The 22,101-nt window shown below is 36.2% G+C and overlaps 1 protein-coding gene across 3 annotated transcripts in view; it reads left to right on the top strand.

The window, feature by feature from the left end:
• Positions 1 to 22,101, top strand: part of BANK1 (B cell scaffold protein with ankyrin repeats 1) — a 329,439-nt gene that overhangs the window by 136,611 nt on the left and 170,727 nt on the right. For all 3 annotated transcript variants that reach the window (XM_027970855.3, XM_042251204.2, XM_027970854.3), the window contains exon 7: positions 6,842 to 7,038. In XM_027970855.3, coding sequence (XP_027826656.2) covers positions 6,842 to 7,038 — 197 coding nt within the window. The remainder of the gene's footprint in view (positions 1 to 6,841; positions 7,039 to 22,101) is intronic.

Genomic DNA, 22,101 nt, shown 5'->3' with positions numbered 1-22,101 from the left:
TTATTCAAACTGAAAAAGATGAAAAATCCAGAGTCTAAGTAAAGCCTTAAAAGAAGAACAAACTCAGCTCATCTCAGTTTTGACTTGAGGTCTATGGGATAATACTACATATCAAGCATATGTGTAATTGAATTCTCAGAGTAAAGACAGAGAATGAACAGAAAAATATTTGAAGAACTAAAGGCTGGGGAATGATCTAAAATTGATGAATGGCATTAAACCATAGATTCAATAATCCCTGTAACCCCTAGCAGAATATATACAAATTTTATACCTACCTACCCCAGAGTTAAACTGATAAAAATCAAAGATAAAGAGAAAATCTTAGAAGTAGCTGGGGTAGGTGTTGAGGTGGGGATGTGTGTATTGAGGAAAGACATGCCATATAGGAAAACAATAAGAATTATGCCTGACTTCTCATCAGAAATAGAGAAGAGAATGGAATGCAAGAAGATATACTATATGATTCCACTTGTGTAAAATATCAGATGAAATAAAACTCATCTGTTTTGATTAGAATTAGACAGAAGTTGCCTCTGAAGTGGAGAATTGACTTGAATGAAACAGAAGGGAACTTGCGATGGTGATTAAAGTTTCTCCAGCTTATTTTGGGTGGTAGTTACGTTCAGTTCAGTTCAGTCGCTCAGTCGTGTCCGACTCTTTGTGACCCCATGAATCACAGCACGCCAGGCCTCCCTGTCCATCACCGACTCCCGGAGTTCACTCAGACTCACGTCCATCGAGTCAGTGATGCCATCCAACCATCTCATCCTCGGTCATCCCCTTCTCCTCCTGCCCCCAATCTCTCCCAGCATCAGACTTTTGCAATGAGTCAACTCTTCGCATGAGGTGGCTAAATTACTGGAGTTTCAGCTTTAGCATCATTCCTTCCAAAGAAATCCCAGGGCTGATCTCCTTCAGAATGGACTGGTTGGATCTCCTTGCAGTCCAAGGGACTCTCAAGAGTCTTCTCCAACACCACAGTTCAAAAGCATCAATTCTTTGGCACTCAGCCTTCTTCACAGTCCAATCTCACATCCATACATGACTGCTGGAAAAATGAGTGAACCCCTGGAGATGGTGATGGGCAGGGAGGCCTGGCATGCTGCGATTCATGGGGTCGCAAAGAGTCGGACACGACTGAGCGACTGAGCTGAACTAAACTGAACTGACTAAACGGACCTTAGTCGGCAAAGTAATGTCTCTGCTTTTGAATATACTATCTAGGTTGGTCATAACTTTCCTTCCAAGGAGTAAGCGTCTTTTAATTTCATGGCTGCAATCACCATCTGCAGTGATTTTGGAGCCAAAAAAAAGAAAGTCTGACACTGTTTCCCCATCTATTTCCCATGAAGTGATGGGACCGGATGCCATGATCTTCGTTTTCTGAATGTTGAGCTTTAAGCCAACTTTTTCACTCTCCTGTTTCACTTTCATCAAGAGGCTTTTAGTTCCTCTTCACTTTCTGCCATAAGGGTGGTGTCATTTGCATATCTGAGGTTATTGATATTTCTCCCAGCAATCTTGATTCCAGCCTGTGCTTCCTCCAGTCCAGCGTTTCTCATGATGTACTCTGCATATAAGTTAAATAAGCAGGGTGACAATATACAGCCTTGACGTACTCCTTTTCCTATTTGGAACCAGTCTGTTGTTCCATGTCCAGTTCTAACTGTTGCTTCCTGACCTGCATACAGATTGCTCAAGAGGAAGGTCAGGTGGTCTGGTATTCCCATCTCTCTCAGAATTTTCCACAGTTTCTTGTGATCCACACAGTCAAAGGCTTTGGCATAGTCAATAAAGCAGAAATAGATGTTTCTCTGGAACTCTCTTGCTTTTTCCATGATCCAGTGGATGTTGGCAATTTGATCTCTGGTTCCTCTGCCTTTTCTAAAACCAGCTTGAACATCAGGAAGTTCACAGTTCACGTATTGCTGAAGTCTGGCTTGGAGAATTTTGAGCACTACTTTACTAATGTGTGAGATGAGTGCAATTGTGTAGTAGTTTGAGCATTCTTTGGCATTGCCTTTCTTTGGGATTGGAATGAAAACTGACCTCTTCCAGTCCTGTGACCACTGCTGAGTTTTCCGAATTTGCTGGCGTATTGAGTGCAGCACTTTCATAGCATTATCTTTCAGGATTTGAAATAGCTCAACAGGAATTCCATCACCTCCACTAGCTTTGTTCATAGTGATGCTTTCTAAGGCCCGCTTGACTTCACATTCCAGGATGTCTGGCTCTAGATGAGTGATCACACCATCGTTATTATCTGTGTCGTGAAGATTTTTTTTTGTACAGTTCTTCCATGTATTCTTGCCACCTCTTCTTAATATCTTCTGCTTCTGTTAGGTCCATACCATTTCTGTCCTTTATCGAGCCCATCTTTGCATGAAATGTTCCCTTGGTATCTCTAATTTTCTTGAAGAGATCTCTAGTCTTTCCCATTCTGTTGTTTTCCTCTATTTCTTTGCATTGATCACTGAAGAAGGCTTTCTTATCTCTTCTTGCTATTCTTTGGAACTCTGCATTCAGATGCTTATATCTTTCCTTTTCTCCTTTGCTTTTCAATTCTCTTCTTTCCACAGCTATTTGTAAGGCCTCCCCAGACAGCCATTTTGCTTTTTTGCATTTCTTTTCCATGGAGATGGTCTTGATCCCTGTCTCCTGTACAGCGTCACGAACCTCATTCCATAGTTCATCAGGCACTCTATCTATCAGATCTAGGCCCTTAAATCTATTTCTCACTTCCACTGTATAATCATAAGGGATTTGATTTAGGTCATACCTGAATGGTCTAGCGGTTTCCCTACTTTCTTCAATTTGAGTCTGAATGTGGCAATAAGGAGCTTATGATCTGAGCCACAGTCAGCTCCTGGTCTTGTTTTTGTTGACTGTATAGAGCTTCTCCATCTGTGGCTGCAAAAAATATAATCAATCTGATTTCGGTGTTGACCGTCTGGTGATGTCCATGTGTAGAGTCTTCCCTTGTGTTGTTGGAAGAGGGTGTTTGCTATGACCAGTGCATTTTCTTGGCAAAACTCTGTTAGTCTTTGCCCTGCTTCATTCCACATTCCAAGGCCAAATTTGCCTGTTACTCCAGGTGTTTCTTGACTTTCTACTTTTACATTCCAGTTCCCTATAATGAAAAGGACATCTTTTTGGGGTGTTAGTTCTAAAAGATCTTGTAGGTCTTCATAGAATCGTTCAGCTTCAGCTTCTTCAGCGTTACTGGTTGAGGCATAGACTTGTCAACTCTCCTGAAACTCGTGATCAGTGAAATTACACTTCTATAATTTTTCAAAAGCAATCAAAACATAAATATCCAGAAGCAAAAACATTAGTAATCATGTCGTCTAGAATAAAATTAAGCACTGAAGAGCAAGGGATAGATTGCAATAGTCTCCTGAGTCACTGATACATTCTTTGATCAGCACTCATTCTCTGACGGCTGCTCAGGTGGCTCAGTAATAAAGAATCCACCTACCGATGTAGGTGACTTAAGAGACACAGGTTCGATCCCTGGGTTGGGAAAACCCCCTGGAGTAGGAAATGGCAACCCACTCCAGTAGTCTTGCCTGGAGAACCCCATGGACAGAGGAGCCTGGTGGGCTACAGTCTATGGGGCCACAAAGAGTCGGACATAACTTAGCAACTGACCATGCATGTGCGCGTTCTCTACACTGAGTGAATGCCCAGGAGAGAGGATAGGCTCGCCCAACACGGTTTGTTGGTTTGTTTAAGATAAAGAACTTTCTTATCTTACGCTGTTACAAATGTGCTTGTATGGTACACAGAACAAGTCATCCTTGTCTCAAATTCTTATAGTAATCAAATCAAGGTAATATATAAAAAGTATGATTTTATAAAAAGCATGATACCAGAAAACCCAAACTATTTCTTAGCATAATTATACCTTCATTGACATGAATACCTTTATTCATATATAAATATAATATGTATACTAATATATTAATATAAACACATACATTGAGTATATTTAATGTCCTGAAAAATAATGCTAGAGGTTATGATCTAATTTGTATTAAAACAACTAATATTACTCCTACAAAACATTTTAATTCTTTGAAATGTCAACTCTGCCATATATTAATTTTTTTAAGAAAAACTAAAATTAGAAATTTTCTAATTCTTGGTCATGTACCTTAGCAAGCTGAGCATTTCTTACATGATGAAACTAAGCAGCCGAAATAACCCCATCGAAGACCATGAAAGGGATGGCTGTAATGATCACATTGGGGCAGGTTTCAAACAGATCCACCATTTAAAAAGTGGAGTCAGTCTCTTAGAATGATAACTAGTTGGAATAGTGAAAAGAATTTGTGATCATAAGACTGGGGCAAAGGTGAGTTAGGACAAGGCAGCTTTGAACCATTTGATGCAAAAGAGAGAAAGAAAAGGAAACTAAGACTCTTGTGGGCACTTTTTAGAATATGTTGTCATTTAATTACGTCAATAGCCCTACAAACTTGGATGCTGAAATACTGAGATGCTGAAATACAGCTAGGTTCAGATACTGAGTGGCTTGCTGAAACTTCACGCAGTGAACATATGGCAAAGCTAGCTCATTCTAAGCCCACACTTTCATAATGATCATATTCTGTATAGCCCAGGGGATATGAAGATCAGGTAATTTAGAGGAAATACATTTCACCTCAACAGAAGTAAAAATGTCTAATGATCAGTGTTGTCTAATCAAGAAACAGGTGCCTTAGAAAGTAAAAAACACTCGATCATTAGGGCTATGCATGCAGTACGTGGAAGATCATCTCTTAGAGACTGCAGGAAGGCAATTCTCTTACTGGGTAGGAAACCGGAAAGATGACTTCCAAAGCTTTTTCATGTCTATAACTTCACAAAGCCTTCTAGTAGGTTAGTGGGTTTTCGGCGACAACTAAAAATGAAATAAAGAAATGGAAAATAAAGGAACCAGACTACAAGCCTGTAGTCCCGTTTAGAATATGCAGCATAATCTTAAATCAGCAGAACTTCTTCTTTTTATGTGCCAGAAAACATGGTTCAGAATATCAAAACTGTCAAGAAATGAGCCTTGAAAAACCATGTACGCTTGGTCACTGTCCTTTTTATTCTTCCTGGTGTAGAAAAAGAGAGATTCTTAATAAAGTTTATCGTAGTTGTTTCTAACACTGTATCATCTTAAACTTGAGAAATTTACAAACAGATTAAAAGGTGAATGTATTTGTATACTGATTAAACACTTATTTAATGAAAATAATATTTTGTGCTGCAATAACTGTGATTCAAAAGTATACCAGAATAGCAATGTGCAGGAACAATGCATAAGGCTTTGACTGGCAAGTGATGATGGTATAAGAGAAGAAGATGACCAAGGGCATGTAAAAATCTGACATAATGCAAATATTTTTCTTTAAAAACTTTGGTTTAATTATAGCAGAAAATTATTTTATAGCTTATTTAAATAAAAATAAATAGAAAATTGCATCTTAACTCCTTTTTAAGAAAATACATTATTTTTAGTTTGAAAACTGCTACCTACCTTGAACAGTTTCAGCTATTATAAGCTCATCTTTATAAAATATTTGATAATTTTTTATTCACTGCACACCATATAAGAAGGGATCAGTGCTTTTGTCATTGAAATTCAATCATAGATCTACCTATAGCCATTTAGTTCTAATGCATTTTGAAGGATAAAATATTTCCTTACCAGAAGTCTTTAACATGTCCTAAAGGTTTTTGTTTTGTTGTGTTTCCTGGTTAAACATACGAACCAAAAAACTAAATATTTTATTTAGCCCTCAAACACCCACACACCCAAGTGAACTGAAAGCACCAAGTTTAGATCCCCTCTCTCTTCCTTTTTTTTTTTTTTTTTGTCTACAAAATGGCAAAGAGATAAATGAGGCCAGATTCATAATTTTCCAAAACATTATGAGGTGGCTGTTTTCACTGCTTCAGAATTTTGCTGAAAGATAATTAACTTCTGCTTTGATGGTTTTGTTTCTGTTACTATAAATCTTCACATCGCTTGCTTCTAATAATGCCACAGCTATTAAAGTGAGGTGATGTGTAATTTCTATGACATAGTTTTTCTAGCAAAGTGTGAAAGTATAGAATAATAATAAACCATCACTCATCAGTTTGTGTTTGTGTGTTTGTTATCATTGGGGTAGCAGTTTGCATTCATCATTTTATAGTTATACATAATTAATACATGTCTTCTAACTAATAGTTAATATGTAATTAGGAAATTCAAACTCCAAAACATTGACATGAAACCTGTAAATTCCTAATGGAAAATTCCACATTGAAGATTTTTATAAAAGTGCCTACCGGTATTTGCTATTGCAGTTACTTTTTGAAAGAAAAAACTCAGGCAGAAATCTAACATAACCCCTCCTGGAATTTCATGTTCATTTCAACTTCAAACAAAAACAAAGTAGGCATGGAAGTAGAAAACACAAAAAAAGATCTTATAGAGGAATTTATTTGTTATTTAAGTATTTGATTAATACTGAAATGCATTGAAAAGGAGTTTTTACAAGGTAATGTTTTTGTTTTGTTCTACATTTGAGATTGATATGCCTTTCTATATTAAACTTACGCACAAGCAAGGGAGAAGCACTAATGCTTGTGAGAATATTGATGTTTGCTTGGTTTAAGATGAGGAACAGAAAGGGAAGAGTCTACACTGCTAAACCATTGATGGTTTCTTATTTGCAAAATCACTCTAAAAGTCAGCAAAGCTTTGTGGGAATTATTTTTAAGAATAGATTGTGCTCGACTTTCTCTTATATGGTTCCAAATGTGATGAAAAAAAATTATTCTGTTTTGCTTATTTCAGATTCTTATTTCAAAGAACTTCCAACTCTTCTCCACTGTGCAGCAAAATTTGGGTTAAAGAACTTGGCTGTTCATTTGCTTCAATGTTCAGGAGCAACCAGGGCATCTAAGATAAAAAATTTGGAAGGTTCAGATCCAGCACATATTGCTGAGAGGCATGGTCACAAAGAACTCAAGAAAATCTTTGAAGACTTTTCAGTAAGTTGTTTTTTTTCCATTTTATCTCAAAAACTGTTTTTATAAAATTAGTGTGTGTTTGTACATGTACATTGCTCTTTTAACAGTGATGCTACTATACGGCTAGTTTGTAGTGTCTGTTGGTTCTGAGTCATTGGTTGTCTTAAGTGTTTTGCAAGATTAGTCCATTTGTTTTAATATTGCCATGAACCAGCTCTGATTCCATACTCCCACCCCTAAATAACCCTTTTTGAAACTTATCTGGCCTTTCTGGCTTCCAAATAAGCTGTTCAGTATTGGAAAGGAGTTGATACAAAGGAAATGAAGACCCATTACTTTTAGTCTTTTGTTCAAAAGTCTTAAGTAAGACATTATTAGGCCCATGAAATGAGATAAGTATTCATTAGGTTAAAGGAATACATTTTGATAACCATTTAAAAAGTCTATCCAATAAAAAGCTAACTCATGTTGCTTAAGTTTCTTTCTGGTATGTGACTCCTTTTCTCTCTCTGTTAAGTCCCAGTTGCTTTTTGTATAACTTGAGCTTGAAGCCCTAAATTTTAGAACACCCTTTGAAGGATATTAGCTTTGTAAGAATGACAGCAAGGGACAATTCTTTCCGCAATTTTTTTATTTTTATTTTTTAATGGGAGGAAAATTGCTTTACAAAGTGTTGTGTTGGTTTATGCCGTCCAGCAATGCGAATCACCACAGTTTTACATATATCACCTCCCTCTTGAGCCTCCCTCCCCCCACTCCAGCCTACCCCTCTGGATCATCACAGACCTCCAGGCTGGGCCCCCTGTGTTATACAGCAGCTTCCCACCAGCTATCTGTTTTACACCTGATGGCGCATACATGTCTATGCTACTTTCTTTGTTTACAAGGGACAATTTTGAAGGAGAGGATAATACCTTAGTACATAAAACACACTTTGTGTTTCCATAGTCAAATTTAGAAAAGCAATTATTTTCTGTTTGTAACAAAGGTGTGCACATTTTGCTTGAGAAAATGAATTATAATACTTCTGATGGCTCTTAGGAAATATAGTAGTCAATTACCATGTTGGTGAATATGTCAAAATTTGTCTTTGGTTTCTCAAAAGATAAATAATTTTATTGCCAGTGAACAGTTAATAGAGAACATTGAAATGCTTCTGGTCATTTTAGCATATATTCTGATTATTAGATTAAGTCACTCTAATGTTGGACTAACGAAAATCATCAGTATTTCTTATTTCCAGAGGACAAAATGATAACCAATCTAACTTTTTTCCCCACTTTTAAGAATAGCAAATGGTCATTGGAGAGTATTGGTATCACCTACTATCTGGATTTATAATAAGATATCTTTTGCTTGTGAAATAATACAGAAATTAATACAAAAATATATACAGAAATTAATAAACTACTTTTTAATCTTATATGTCCTTCAAATGAGTAATAAGCATAACTTTTACTCCTGGAAAGGTTTTATATAGTGATTGTCACATATCTGGTGAGTAGTTATTTTAGTCATTATCCACTGTGTATAGTCATTGACCAATGCAACATGCCAGGTAAGTCAATGAGTCAATTCAGTTCAACCTTGTACATTGACACTCGGTACTGTTGTTCATTACATCCTGGGTACTCAATTCTACACAACTTTATTCTCAAAATTCTAACCTACTGTGGACTCTAAAAATTCTTCTGCTTGCATTGATAGTTTTGTCTTTTAACATCTCTTTCAGGGCTTATTCTTATACTTGATAATTATTCTATTAAATTGGACAAACTCTTTTTTGTATTCTGTCTTTTTGTTAGTAGTTTGCATTTTGCCAGTATGTCTATAGTAGACATTGCCATTATAGCTAGGATGGAGCAATTATTTTTCAAATGTATGTTTTGCTGTTACTACAGCTGAAGGAAGTGCCTGTAGTTGTTGTAAGGGACAGCATTTTTATAAGCACATTTTATGGCTATGAATAGTTTTAGGTACAGTAATTTTGCAAGATACCAAAGGTTCTTTTGTAAATGTGTGGTTAAGGAAATAGGAATGTATGAATTAGCTTGTGACATGCATGGTAAAGGGTGTTTCTTATTGATTTTTTTTTCTAATATTCTTCTGATGACCAGTTTTATTTAAAATAAATCCAATAATCTTATCTGCTTGTTGAAAGTATGTCAGATAAACGCATGATGAAATTTTATACTGTAAGTTATAATAGCCATGTCTTTTTAAGAGTATATCTAAACTTAATAGAGAAAATGTGCAATCTATTTGCATTGCTAAAATGCTTTATTGTTTCTTTCATAATATTTATACAGCTTTAATATTATAATCACATTCTGATAGATCTCAGAGTTGTCACATATGCATTCAAATGTTCCATGTGCTATTTTTCAGAATTGTTTAAAGAAATAGCTGTTCTTTCAGTTTGAGGTTTATAATCCACCAATTGACCATACTTCTGCACTGCAGAAATATATATTTTTAAATTCAAACATACCCCCAACTGAATTACTGATTTCTTTGATTGTTCCTAATCCTCCATCAGTGAAACACTGTTCATTTTAGAATCTCAGAGGGTATTGCAACACAGTGAGTTTGGTCATGACTGAATAAAATTGGAAGAAGAAAAAGCCAATCATGATTTTTTAAAATCAAGGAGAAAAAAAAAAAGACTCCTTAGCAAACATTCATAAACAAAGAAGTGCCATCCATATCTTAGTGTTAACTAGATGAAGAAGAAGGAAGGAGGAAGCAGAGAAGGGGCCTCAGATCACTTTCCTGACATTCCTTCATGTCACTTTTTACTTTGAAAGGTTAATAATTTATACACAATCTATGAGCAGAGCCTTTCATTATTAACAGGTAGCTTAAAGAATCCTCCTGCTAATGCAGGAAATGCAGGTTTGATCCCTGGGTTGGGAAGATCCCCTGGAGACAGAAAGAGCAACCCTCTCCAGTATTTTTGCCTAGGAAATCCCATGGACAGAGGAGCCGGGCAGGGGATAGTGCTTGGGGATCACAAAAAGAGTCGGACACTACTTAGCAACTAAAGAACAACTATGTGAGACTTGGCACTTCATGCTTTGCTAGTTATCTAATTAACACCTACACTTGTTTTATGCTTGCAGTACTATTTTAGGTAAGAACCATAGATTTCTATAACTTATAAAGTCTTTTAAATAAACTACTCAATTTTCAGTTTCTAACAATGCCTTCTGAGATAATTAATGTGAAAAGTGGATGGACAGAGGTAAATGATTAGTATTTAAATCCACAATTGAGTGTGAACCACAGTTTGCTTCAAAGGACTCGAGAAAATCTAACTATTTCAGATATCAAGTAGCAATCCTGACAACTAATTCCATCCTCTAAAAACTTATCTTTTAGGTAAAAAATAACAGAAATTTTGAAACTAAACTGAAACTTGGCTACAGATTGTGAGATACTTTGTGATTTCAGAGAAAGTGCACAGCAAAAATTAGAATATGTTTTAAGCAAAATAAGTGATACTTCTTTGTGTTATCCTCAGTAGGTTACCCTATTTATCCCCATCAGTTTAAACATTTTACAGCATGATTACATCATGTATAAATAGAGAAATATATCCTCCTCTGTGGGTTTGCTGTAGAATCGGAAAGCCAACAGACATTTGTTGTTGTTCATTTGCTAAGTCATGTCCAACTCTTTGCAACCCCATGGACTGCAGCACCCCAGGCTTCCCTGTCCTTCACTATCTCCCAGAGTTTGCTCAAACTCATGTCCATTGAGTCGATGATACCATCCAACCTCTGTCACCCTCTTCTCCTCATGCCCCCAATCTTTCCCAGCACCAGGTTCTTTTCTAATGAGTTGGCTCTTCACATCAGGTAGCCAAAGTTTTCGAACTTCAACTTCAGCATCAATCCTTCCAATGTATATTCACGGTTGATTTCTTTTAGGATTGACTGGTTTGATCTCCTTGCTGTCCAAGGAACTCTCAAGAGTCTTCTCTAGCACCACAACCTGAAAGCATCAATTCTTCAGTGCTCAGCCTTCTTTATGGTTCAACTCTCACATCTGTACAGTATTCAGATAGTATCTTTTTTCTCCTCCACAGTGTTCAGTCATATAGTTTGGTGCATATATAAATAAGATCTTAATGATACATCATGTTCATGAAAATTTCAGAAATAGAAAATCCATTTTCCTTGTAGTTTCTCCAGTAGACTTTTCAAGAAGACTCCTAACTGAATGTTTCTCTTGCTTACCTCTGTGATGGGATTCTTGTGACATCCTCCTCTCACTGACATAGCCTGACACTGTTATTTACACCTGTGGACAGTGGACTAGTGTGGGCTAGTGTGTCTGTTTGTGTGTGCACTTGCTCCAGAAAGAGAGAGAGATGAAGATTGATTCTGTTGCCCTCTAGTGTCTGCCTGATAGACAGTGACTCTGATCCTTTTCAAATGGTCAAGGGTTTGGAATGAAAGTACGAAGAGGTAAATTTTGAAGTACCTGAAGTATCCATCCCTAATATAGCACAATGATTGACTGACTGGTGTAGGAAGGTAGGTTTTATGCTTAGCCCAGTGAACATTCATTCCTTTTGGCCCATTATTTCTCTTAATCTTGGCTTTGCTTCTTTGATATCTTATATACTGTTTTGTTCTCTAGTGGATTATTACATATAATTTAGAACACACTGCTGCTGCTGCTGCTAATTCCCTCTAAATGGCAGCATATCCTGCTCTACTTATATAATTTTTCTTCCTTATAAGTCTAGAAGTTGATGAGGGGAATGGACTCCTCTCTCCTACCAACATCAGCTGCTCAACACGTATTTATTCATTGATGGGAAAAAAAAGCAAGTATCAAATTTAAGGACTTGTTTGATATCACTGACCAATATCAATATCCAATATCCTTAACTGGATCCCATGTTTTTAAAAATACGTTGCTCATATTCTTTCTATATTCAGGATTTTTTTCAAGTTTAGGTTTAGAGTATTCATAGACAAATAACATAGCTGCTATCTTCAGCATTTATTTTTAATAGGCCAGCCTGCAGTGAATTTTAGAATTTTGGCCTTTGTTCAATATTGATGTTCTGTTAGAACTGAAGAAGGTGGAACAAGTCACATAACTGCACTTGACTGCATGCATTACAAATTCATGTCTCAGTTATGCTTTTGGAGGTACTTAGCAATCTCTTTTCTAAAATCGCATTTAATGCACCACAGTGGTGCATTACAGATTTTTATTCTTCCCTAAGTCCTCAAACTCAGTTTTGATGCCCTAACTGTGCAGTTCTAAACATCCTATTAAACTCCCTCAACTCCTTCGTCTTCTTTGTCAAATTTTTATCTTTTTTCTAGTCCTATGGTCTTGGGATTCAGCCAGGTTCAATTTGAATCCTAACCTCATCAAATACCACATTTCCATCCTTGGACAACCTCTTTGTTTTCTCTCAGCTTCAGTTTCTTTATCTGCAAATAGAAAAGATAATTCCTTACAGGGTATTTAGGACTGGATGACATTAATGTGAACACATTTAAGGTATAGTAGATCCGCAGTACATGATATTGCATTCACTTTATTTTCTTTTGATTTATTGTTATTCATATCAACTTGAGACCTCACCATCAATCATAACCTCTCTTCATCGTTAATCTCTCCCATTATGTTGGCTCTTCCCTAAACAAACATGTTTGAATACACACACATTCCCATCAGCCCTGCTTTCTCTTTGAACCCTTTTTTTAGGTCCAAGAACTAACTGAAAGAATGCCTTTTCATTTCACTTATTTCTTTCCTCCTAACAACCCAAGCTTTGCATTCAGCCCAGTACCAAAGCTGCTCTGTCAAAGGCCATGAGTAATCTACCATAGATCAGATCCATTGGATTGCTCTCAAACTTTGGCACTGGATTCCCTGACCCTATCTTTTTTCTAAATCTCCACTGATCCTTTCCAACTTCCTTCTCTTACCCCATCAGCTGTGGTCCTTTCTACACAGTCTTCTCTCATGATTGATAGTCATTGTCTTTAGCCTGGACCTTCCTCCTGAATTAAGGTTCCAATTTTAGTTTTCAAACTGAATGTATACACATAGATATGTTACAGGCCTCTAGATCTCAACACACCCAAATGTTCCTTTTCTTTCATCCTGGCAAATGGCATAATTATCTGCAATATTGATTTGGTGAAAATTTGAAAGTCATTTTCAACTCCTAATTAGATAGTCACGAATGCATATACTATTTTCCATTTTTCAGATGAGGAAATAGATTTGTAGAGATGATGTACCTTGTCCCGAAGTCACTCTGCTAAAAATATGTCTGATGTAACCCTGAACCCATTCAGAGCCTCCCTCTTCCTCACACTACCCTGATTCAGCTATCAATTTGGTTAACTTAACAGTTGCACTTACACGTCATCTATCACATCTGTTCCTTCCTTTTCATTCTCTCTGTGGCTCTCTTGGTTTATACCTTATCTCCCTTTGGATCAGCTGTGCTGAAAAAGCCCCCAGGGAGGTCTTCCTTCTCAATTTTGGCCTCAGATCATGCCATGTCAGGCTGCACGCTGAGGACCCACCATGGCTTAGCCCAGCTCACTATTGTAGACATATCTTTAATTGTGCATACTCCTCAGACACCAAAGTCCATTTGTCCTTCCTTCATTTAATTATTAAAAGTTATTCCCTTCACCTAAACATTCCTTCCTCCTAAATAAAATATCCTGATCTCCTAACCATGCCAAAATCTCAATTCAAACCACCTATTCCAGGAAACTTTCATGAAAAATGGCTGTAGGTATCTACCTCCCCTATTATACACTCAATTTCCATCACAAACTTTAGCCTAATTTAGGAATATTATGTGCTAGAGGCTTAGGGCCTGTGCTCAAGAGCTCCCTAAATACTGGCTCTGCTGCTTTCCAGCCGTGTGCCCTGACTAAGGGTTTCCCAGGTGTTCAGTGATGAAGAATCTGCCTGCCAAGGGAGGAGACACGGGTTGAATCCCTGGGTCTGGAAGATCCCTTGGAGTAGGAAATACAACCCAGTCCAGGATTGTTGCCTGGGAAATCTCATGGACAGAGGAGCCTGCTGGGCTACAGTCCATGGGTTCGCAGTGGGTCAGACACAAGTCTCACGAGCCATACACACACCGCACATGCCCTAAGTAAATCATTTCGTCTCTCCTTGCTTAGGTTTCCTCATTTCTGAAATGGAGATAAACACCTGTTTTGGTACCATTGTTATGATAAACATAAGTACATATGAAACATACACTGGATACCTGATACATAGTAAGCACTCTATAGAACTTGTCTGTAATTATGTATTATTTGTCCACTATTCCGTTTCTGAGAACCCATTCCTCCATGGGACTTTTTATAGTTTGAAGTAACCACTGGTGAATAGCTATTTATTTGTGTTTTCTTGTTGCTTTTTATGTCTGTCTCTCCAATAGATTATGGATTCCATGAGGGCAAGATAGTTTTACCTCTTTACCACAGTTCTTTAATATCTAACTAACACAATTTTTGGCAAACACTATGTGTTCACTGCATAAGCATTGAATGAATTAATCAAGTAGTGTTGATTACATTAACTTTTCAGTTCCTGGAGGCAAGTGTCATGCTCTGTTTATTCCATATTCCCCATAGCATCTAGCCTAATGTCTTCCAGGTTGTAGATAATAAATATTTATTGATTAATAATAATAATGGCTCTCATCCTAAAGAAAAAAATTGTAAGTGTTATTTGGATGTTTGTCCAAGATGAGAAATAAATATTTTCTTATAGTTCTTTATGAGAAGAGACTATGGGGAAGTAGAATTTGGATACAAAAAACATTAAACCAGAAAAAATTCTTGTAGTTTCCAGAAACTTACCATTAGTAAAAGATAAATTTAAAGCTGTTCATTATTACAGTGGAGAAGGAAATGGCAGCCCACTCCAGTACTCTTGCCTAGAAAATCCCAGGGATGGAGGAGACTGATGGGCTGCCATCTATGGGGTCGCACGGAGTGGGACACGACTGAAGCAACTTAGCAACAGCAGCAGCAGCAGCAGCAGCATTATTACAGTGCCAAGTGGTTTTAATCTTGGCAAATATTCCAGTGTTTTAGTGTCAATACCCACACTTAATCTTCTTGAATCTCTCTTCAAATCCTCCACAAACAACTTTTATCCTTTAAGAACTAGATTCAGGCCAACACAATACATTAAAACTTTATCCACCATATTTATCATTATTTATCTAAACATCTAGAGATATTTTGTGATTTTATTTTTATACTGTTCTTACTAAAATGTATTTTCTTAGAAATAGATATGCCAGTTTTCTAATTTGTAAAATATCTGTCGTAGCAACAGTAGGCATTTACATGGCAAGGACTATGATAAATTATGCAATAAATTTATCATGATAAATTATATGCTTCTTATTTTATTGCAAATGACAGGACAAGGAAAGAGATAATGTACTTCTCTTGTGAGTATCAGAGAACTAAACAGTTCCATTTTATGTTTATTATTGTCTATTCAATAAGTGTGTAGTTAATGAACAATTACTAAGCATGAGGATAACATTATCAACATAACAGAATAATATTATTTTCAGAAAAAAATTGCATTTTTTGACCAGTAGCATAATTGTTGAGGATTCCCCGGTTGCAAGATCAGAATGGAGGTAATTTTTACTTTTCTTGATTGGGAACATTCACTATGAAATTGTAAATTGGCTATTCATATGAAGTGTACTGATTTAAGTAAGTTGCTTGAGATTAGTGGCCTTTTTCCTATAATGTATCCTGAAACGTGGCTCAGCTCAAGCTCATTCTTTTTGTTCCATATAGATCTAACTTAAGAAAGGAAAGGAAAGAAGATAAAACAAGCTCGCCTTTATTGTATGCTTCTGTATCAAGCATTATGCTTGGTGATTCCATATTAGAACAGTATACTAATCTGTATGAGTTTGACATTTTTACTCTCATTTTACAGATCAGGAAATTAGACTGTTATTTGTTGGAGATTGTGCACTAATCTGATAGAACTGTATTTCTCACCTAAGCCCAACTAAGCTCCATTTAATGATTTTTTTAAGTACTGCATATCTCCTTCTTCCTTAAAATCAAATGCTACCAATGCATTATCTTTTAATTTTCATCTTTTGTATTTATATTCTGATAGTACACAAGTATATTGATAACTCTGCTGAGCTTCATATTTTAAAAAATGATAGTGGGCATTGGAGCCTAGGAACCAAAGAGGAGAGAAAGCTGTCCCTATCTGAACAGAGTTAAACTCAAGTGATTTTAAATGTTTCTGTTTAACTATTTTAATTTTTGAAAGCAGTCTTTGGTAACATATATGAAGACTTTTTTCTCAAAGCAATTATGTAAGAAGTAAATAGATATTTATCCTGAATTATAGCATATTGTATTTAAGTGAAACAATGGTCTCATGGAGTAGCATGTAGTCATCTCTGGTTGGAGTTAGAAGACTTGTCTAGAAGAAAACAGTCATGGGATTTGTAAGGAAATACATGAATTCAACTCCTGGTTAAAATTACATCTTTATATAACAGAGATGGGGTATTTGCTTTGTAAAGGGAAAAGTCGTGCAATGATCTCACTCCCTAAATCATGAATGCTTAACGCTGAAGCCCTGTGGCGGCAGTGTACTCAATGAACAAAGTACCTCCAGCAAAACAGTCTCACTGATGCTGAAACTGCTCTTGACAAATAAAGTGATAGCTAGTGTCCCAGAACGTGATGAACTAGATGAACATAAAAATGTCCAAAACATCTTCATAAATATTGAAAGACCCTGAAATGGAAGGCAAGATCATAATTGGAAAAGTTGAAATCACAGAAAATTTTTCCAAAGAAGATAAATCATGAACAGAATTTTAAATACGAAATATTTAATGGAGAAACATGAAGGATGCACCTGGGTGAAATGAATGGAGTGTACATTTGTGGGGAGAAGGCAGAGCACATGTAACCTCTGAGTTCTTGGACCAGAAAACAGAGTCATTTTACATGGTTTTTTTTTGTTGTTGTTGAATACATATTATCTTTTGACTTGTGTGCAGGAATGACCGAGGTAGGACCATAGACTTATTTTTTAAAAATTTAATATTTAGTATGAAACTTTAATAAAATATATAGTAAGAAATACTGTTTTTAGAGCTTATATACACATTCACGGTAGATATTTAAAAATCCAAGCAATAGGATATTTTTACTAAAAATAAGAGTGAAAAATGTGATGAAATAAATCAAGATATTTTCATTCTTTTATCTGCTCTTTTTGTGGAATGACTTTTTCTTCTGAATGTTTGTCATTATTTATCACTTCAAGGGAGAGAAAGAATAACAGAGTAGGAAGGAAAAATGATTGCAATTTAGTAGTATCTTTGATTTTATGCAGATTATCGTAAAGCACCTTGTGAGACATATAGACACACACCCCAACTGAGAGAGAAACATCAGTTGCCATTTAAAGGAATTATTAAAGGAATTCCCTGGTGGTCCAGTGGGTGGGACTTGGAGCTTTCATTTCCCAGGGTCTAGGTTCAATCCCTCATCTGGGGAACTAAGAGTCGGCAAGCCATGTGATGCAGCCAAAGAAACAAAACAAACAAACAAGGAATTATTGTTATAGTCTAAATTTTTATTAGTAATAATAAAGTAAAATCTTTGAAAATATATTTGTTGAATTTTATAACTAGTATCTAGTAGTAATCAAGGCAACTGAACATATGCTAAAGATCTATTTGGTTTCTCCTCCCATATGATATAGATATGTTTATAAGAATTTATTCAGTTCTTAGTCTTTATTCTTTATTTTTATGTTTAGCTTCAATATATTATACAAACAAGTTGATATTCTAGGAAAAAATATGTGAATATATGTCCATTTTAATTTCTGAGAAATGGCAGACTTTTTTTTCTTTTGTAAAATGGTTAGGATATGAATATCACTATATAAATCAACATCCACATTTTTAAGCTCTCACTAGATCAGGAATTTCTTATTAGTGGATTGCTTATCTACGCCAAGCTGATTTTCCCCTTTATAAACATCAGTTTCATTATACTTAGATCCTGTTCAACTTTTTGTAAATCTGTGTCTAGACATACAATTTGAATAAAGAATACATAAGGCAAAATTCCATAAGAATTTAAAACTGAATACCTTTCTTTTACATAATATTCATAAACCAACGGTGATACAGAAGTAAATAAATTTTATATTTGGTAGCTTCCAAGGAGAAGATGCATCTGTTTATATTTTCATTTTAATTTAAAAATAATACATAGTTATTTTAGAATATTTGGAAAACACAGAGAAATATAGAGGTTATTTATAACTCTGCTGCTGCTGCTGCTAAGTTGCTTCAGTCATGTCTGACTCTGTGCAACCCCATAGATGGCAGCCCACCAGGCTCCCCCATCCCTGGGATTCTCCAGGCAAGAATACTGGAGTGGGTTGCCATTTCCTTCTCCAATGCATGAAAGTGAAAAGTGAAAGGGAAGTCACTCAGTCATGTCCGACTCTTAGCGACCTCATGGACTGCAGCCTACCAGGCCCCTCCGTCCATGGGATTTTCCAGGCAAGAGTACTGGAATGGGGTGCCATTGCCTTCTCTGATTTATAACTCTGCCTTCTAGAAATAACCACTTTACACATATGTTTCCTTAAGTAATTCAAAACCCATTATTTAGCTAGAGCGCCCATATTCTAATTATTCCTAGAACTTTTAAAGTAAGAGATTTCTTACATCTTTCCTAAAGGTGCATTCATAACTCCATGCTCTGGCTTCTTTTTTAATGCTTGCAGGATGTAGCATCCTCCTCCAGCTTTCCTAGTTCCCAGATAGTGTTGACTTTTCCTCTAGATTCTCACGCAAACATCATTCACAGAGACCTCTGTGTCAATACCAATTCTCACTATAGGTTTAGGGGCAGAGAAGGAGTTTCACTGTAGCAGTGACCCTGGTGCTAATCTTTATCCATAATAATCAGCATTTTTTCCTCCAATACTGCCCCACACAGACCTTCCTTCTCTGCTCTTGCATACTCTCAGGAGTTTGGTCATCTTCTTTCATTCTTGTCTATTTATGTCTTTAAACTATCAATTTTCTTCTTTAAACAATTTATCAGAAAGCCTTCTTTATCCTCAAGAAGAAATTTGATGTCAGCTATTGGGATATATATTTTTCTATATTTTATTCTTTCAAATTTGTTGTGTTGCAGAAACATTTTATGTTCTGTTGTTTTAATTTCAGATTATATTCAACACTTTTACTTATTATTGCATACTCCTTGAAAACCCGATAGCCTATTTTTTTAGTAGAAATATAATATGAGATGAATCCTTTGAAGGTAAACTCAAGAGGTTGCTACTTGAATTGTTTGCCTTCACTTGCTTAAAATGTTTGTCAGAGAGAAATCAATGTAAACTCCAACAACTGTGCCAAAAAGGCGACATGGCCTTACCTGAAAACTGTAAGAGGTTTTGAACAAGTTAGAAACCCCAAATGTTTGCTCATCAGGTGCAAAAGAACAGATTTTAGTATATCAGGCCTACAGCACCAAGGGCAGCCCCAAGATTAGCTATGAGTGCTGGAAGTGGCTTTTGGAAGCAGGAAGTGGCTGAATGTCCCTCCTTGAGAACAGAATAATCACCCCATCTGAGTCCAGCAGCTCTGCTTTGGACCTTCTAGAATTCTGACTTTAGGAGTAGGAGTTCTCCTTCATGAAAATTTGCTGCCCTACTTTGGATCTAATATCCTTCTTACAAGGCTGATGCTTACTTCAAAGGCGTTATCCCTGACTGATGGGCAAAAAGGAAAGACTTGTGCCATTTAAGAGCACTTAGCAGTCCTGTTTATTTAATCACACAATGTACTGCTTTGAGCCTAGACAAGCATCCCGTGGACAGAGGAGCCTAGTGGGCTGCAGTCCATAGGATCACAGAGTCAGACATGACTGAAGTGACTTAGCATGCACGCACCACAAGGAGAGATTTCACCTTATATCAATACTTACTTGATGCTGATTCAATATGAAAATTGATTCAAAAGTGGAAAATTCAGTCAATCAATGAGTTGCTTGATACACACAATACCAAATTTTACTAGTTTTTTTAATTAAAATTTTGTGTGAATGCCTTGGGTTTTAGAGATTGAAAATATATATACAAGAACAAAAATTTTCACTGTTTTGGTTTTAGCAATTACCACAAACATGCCCATTAAGCTCCAAAATCAGAAGGAAAAAAAAAAAAAGAGGAAGAATAGAGAGGCAGGTGAGAGAAAGAAACAGACGTTTGTAGAATAGAAGAAATGGGTAAGGCAACTGTCTGTGTTTTTACCTGCTTTGTTACTCTGAGAAAATACTTGATTTTTAATTAAGTGTTTCTTTAGACGTTTTTCGGGAAAGACGTTTCTCCTGGTTAGTAAGCCCAATGTATCTCACTGCTTAAAATAGTCTTTCCCTGAAACGGTGTTAGTTAGGCTTGACAGAGTCAAGCAAAAACCCCATTTGTAATTCTCAGTAAGAACTATTCACAGATGTCACAGCTGCTGGGTTGTTTTTTTTTTTTTCCCACTGTGTTGCTACATAATGAATGATGAATGATTCATATTTTCATAAAGTTCCTAGAAAAGCTAACAGTATCTGTATACTTTTTCTTCATATACGCATAGGCTATAACCCTAAAAAAAAAGTTCCCTGAGTTTTTATCCCTTATTCTGGTTCCATACAGAAGGAGACAGAGGTCACGAGGGTCAGGGCTATACCCAGATGGTCTCCATGGCCATATGCTTTGGGGAGGGGGCAGTGGGGAGGGAGACGGGAGGGGCAGGGATTGGAGCAAACACCCTGGGAAAAGCAAGCTGAGTAAAGTATGTGAATAGTCTTTGAGTGGTTTTTTTTTTTCCAACTCAAAAACAGGTAATTATGTTATCAGTAGTACTACCCCAAATGAAATGAGCTCTTATTAAACTCCAAGGAAGCAAAGATTTTATAATACAAATACAGTACATGTTTTATGTTTCCATCTTTTTGAAAAGATACAACATAGTATTTCCATGAGTCAGGTTTTCCACATCAAATATGCTATATTTTCATGAGAAAGTGATACATAAGTTTCTCATAATATAAAAATATTCATCCTCCTTATTCCAAGGTCTATTTTGTCTTCTCTGTTTCATAATTATGAAGTAAATCTTTTACCCTGGTTGTATAATCAGCATTTTTTAAATGCTTTGTTGTTTAAACATTACTTCAAGAATTAATAATTCTTTGGATAAACCTTGAAGGGCACTTTGTCCTAGTAATAGCTGAACCCTGAGAAGTCATGCCACATCACCCCAGGCAGAGGAAAGTCTTACCCTTTTGAGATGCCATAATATCATTCCTGAATGACATTGATTTTGCAATATTTGTTTGAATATTTATATAGCCTCAATTTTTGGAAAGTATTCTTTATATCCTCTAGAAGCCCCTCAGTCTACAATTTAAGCCCTTTTCCCACTCTCCTAATTTCATCCTTTATGGAAAACAGCTGGGATGGCAAATTCAGCCACAACAAATGCATATTTTGGAATATTTCTTTAGAATAGTATCTCTGCTCTCATCTTCATTGTTACAAATACCACAGCTGCTTAGAATGCAGTCATGGTCTGTGAGAGCAAACATATTATTTTGATTACCTGTTGGTTCCATACAGAGTGATTTTAATGCTTATTAAGTTAAAATTAATTGAGTACCCACAGGTATTTTCAATTCAATACCCAAGGCAATTCATGAAATAGAGGGGAATGGTATATATGTGTTGCAGTTCTTCTTGAATAGAGACAATTAAAGTCATTAAAATTTTTTCAAGGTTGAAACAGTACCTCATTCTAAACAGATAATTCATTCTATTTAACATATTTGCTTCAGACACTGGTGGTCTTCAAGATCCTGACAAAGTTCATACTGCTGCATGTGGTGGTTCAGTGGTCTTTAGAGTCCCATAGAGCCCTAGCTTTTTATAATCCTTAGACTTCTGATTTCTCAGAAACCTTCTGAACTTAAGTTCTTTTGT

This window comes from Ovis aries, chromosome 6 (assembly GCF_016772045.2).
Source record: "Ovis aries strain OAR_USU_Benz2616 breed Rambouillet chromosome 6, ARS-UI_Ramb_v3.0, whole genome shotgun sequence".
Taxonomy (NCBI): Eukaryota; Metazoa; Chordata; class Mammalia; order Artiodactyla; family Bovidae; genus Ovis; species Ovis aries.
Note: the sequence above shows the minus strand (reverse complement) of the source record. Positions and strands in the feature narration are given on the sequence as shown.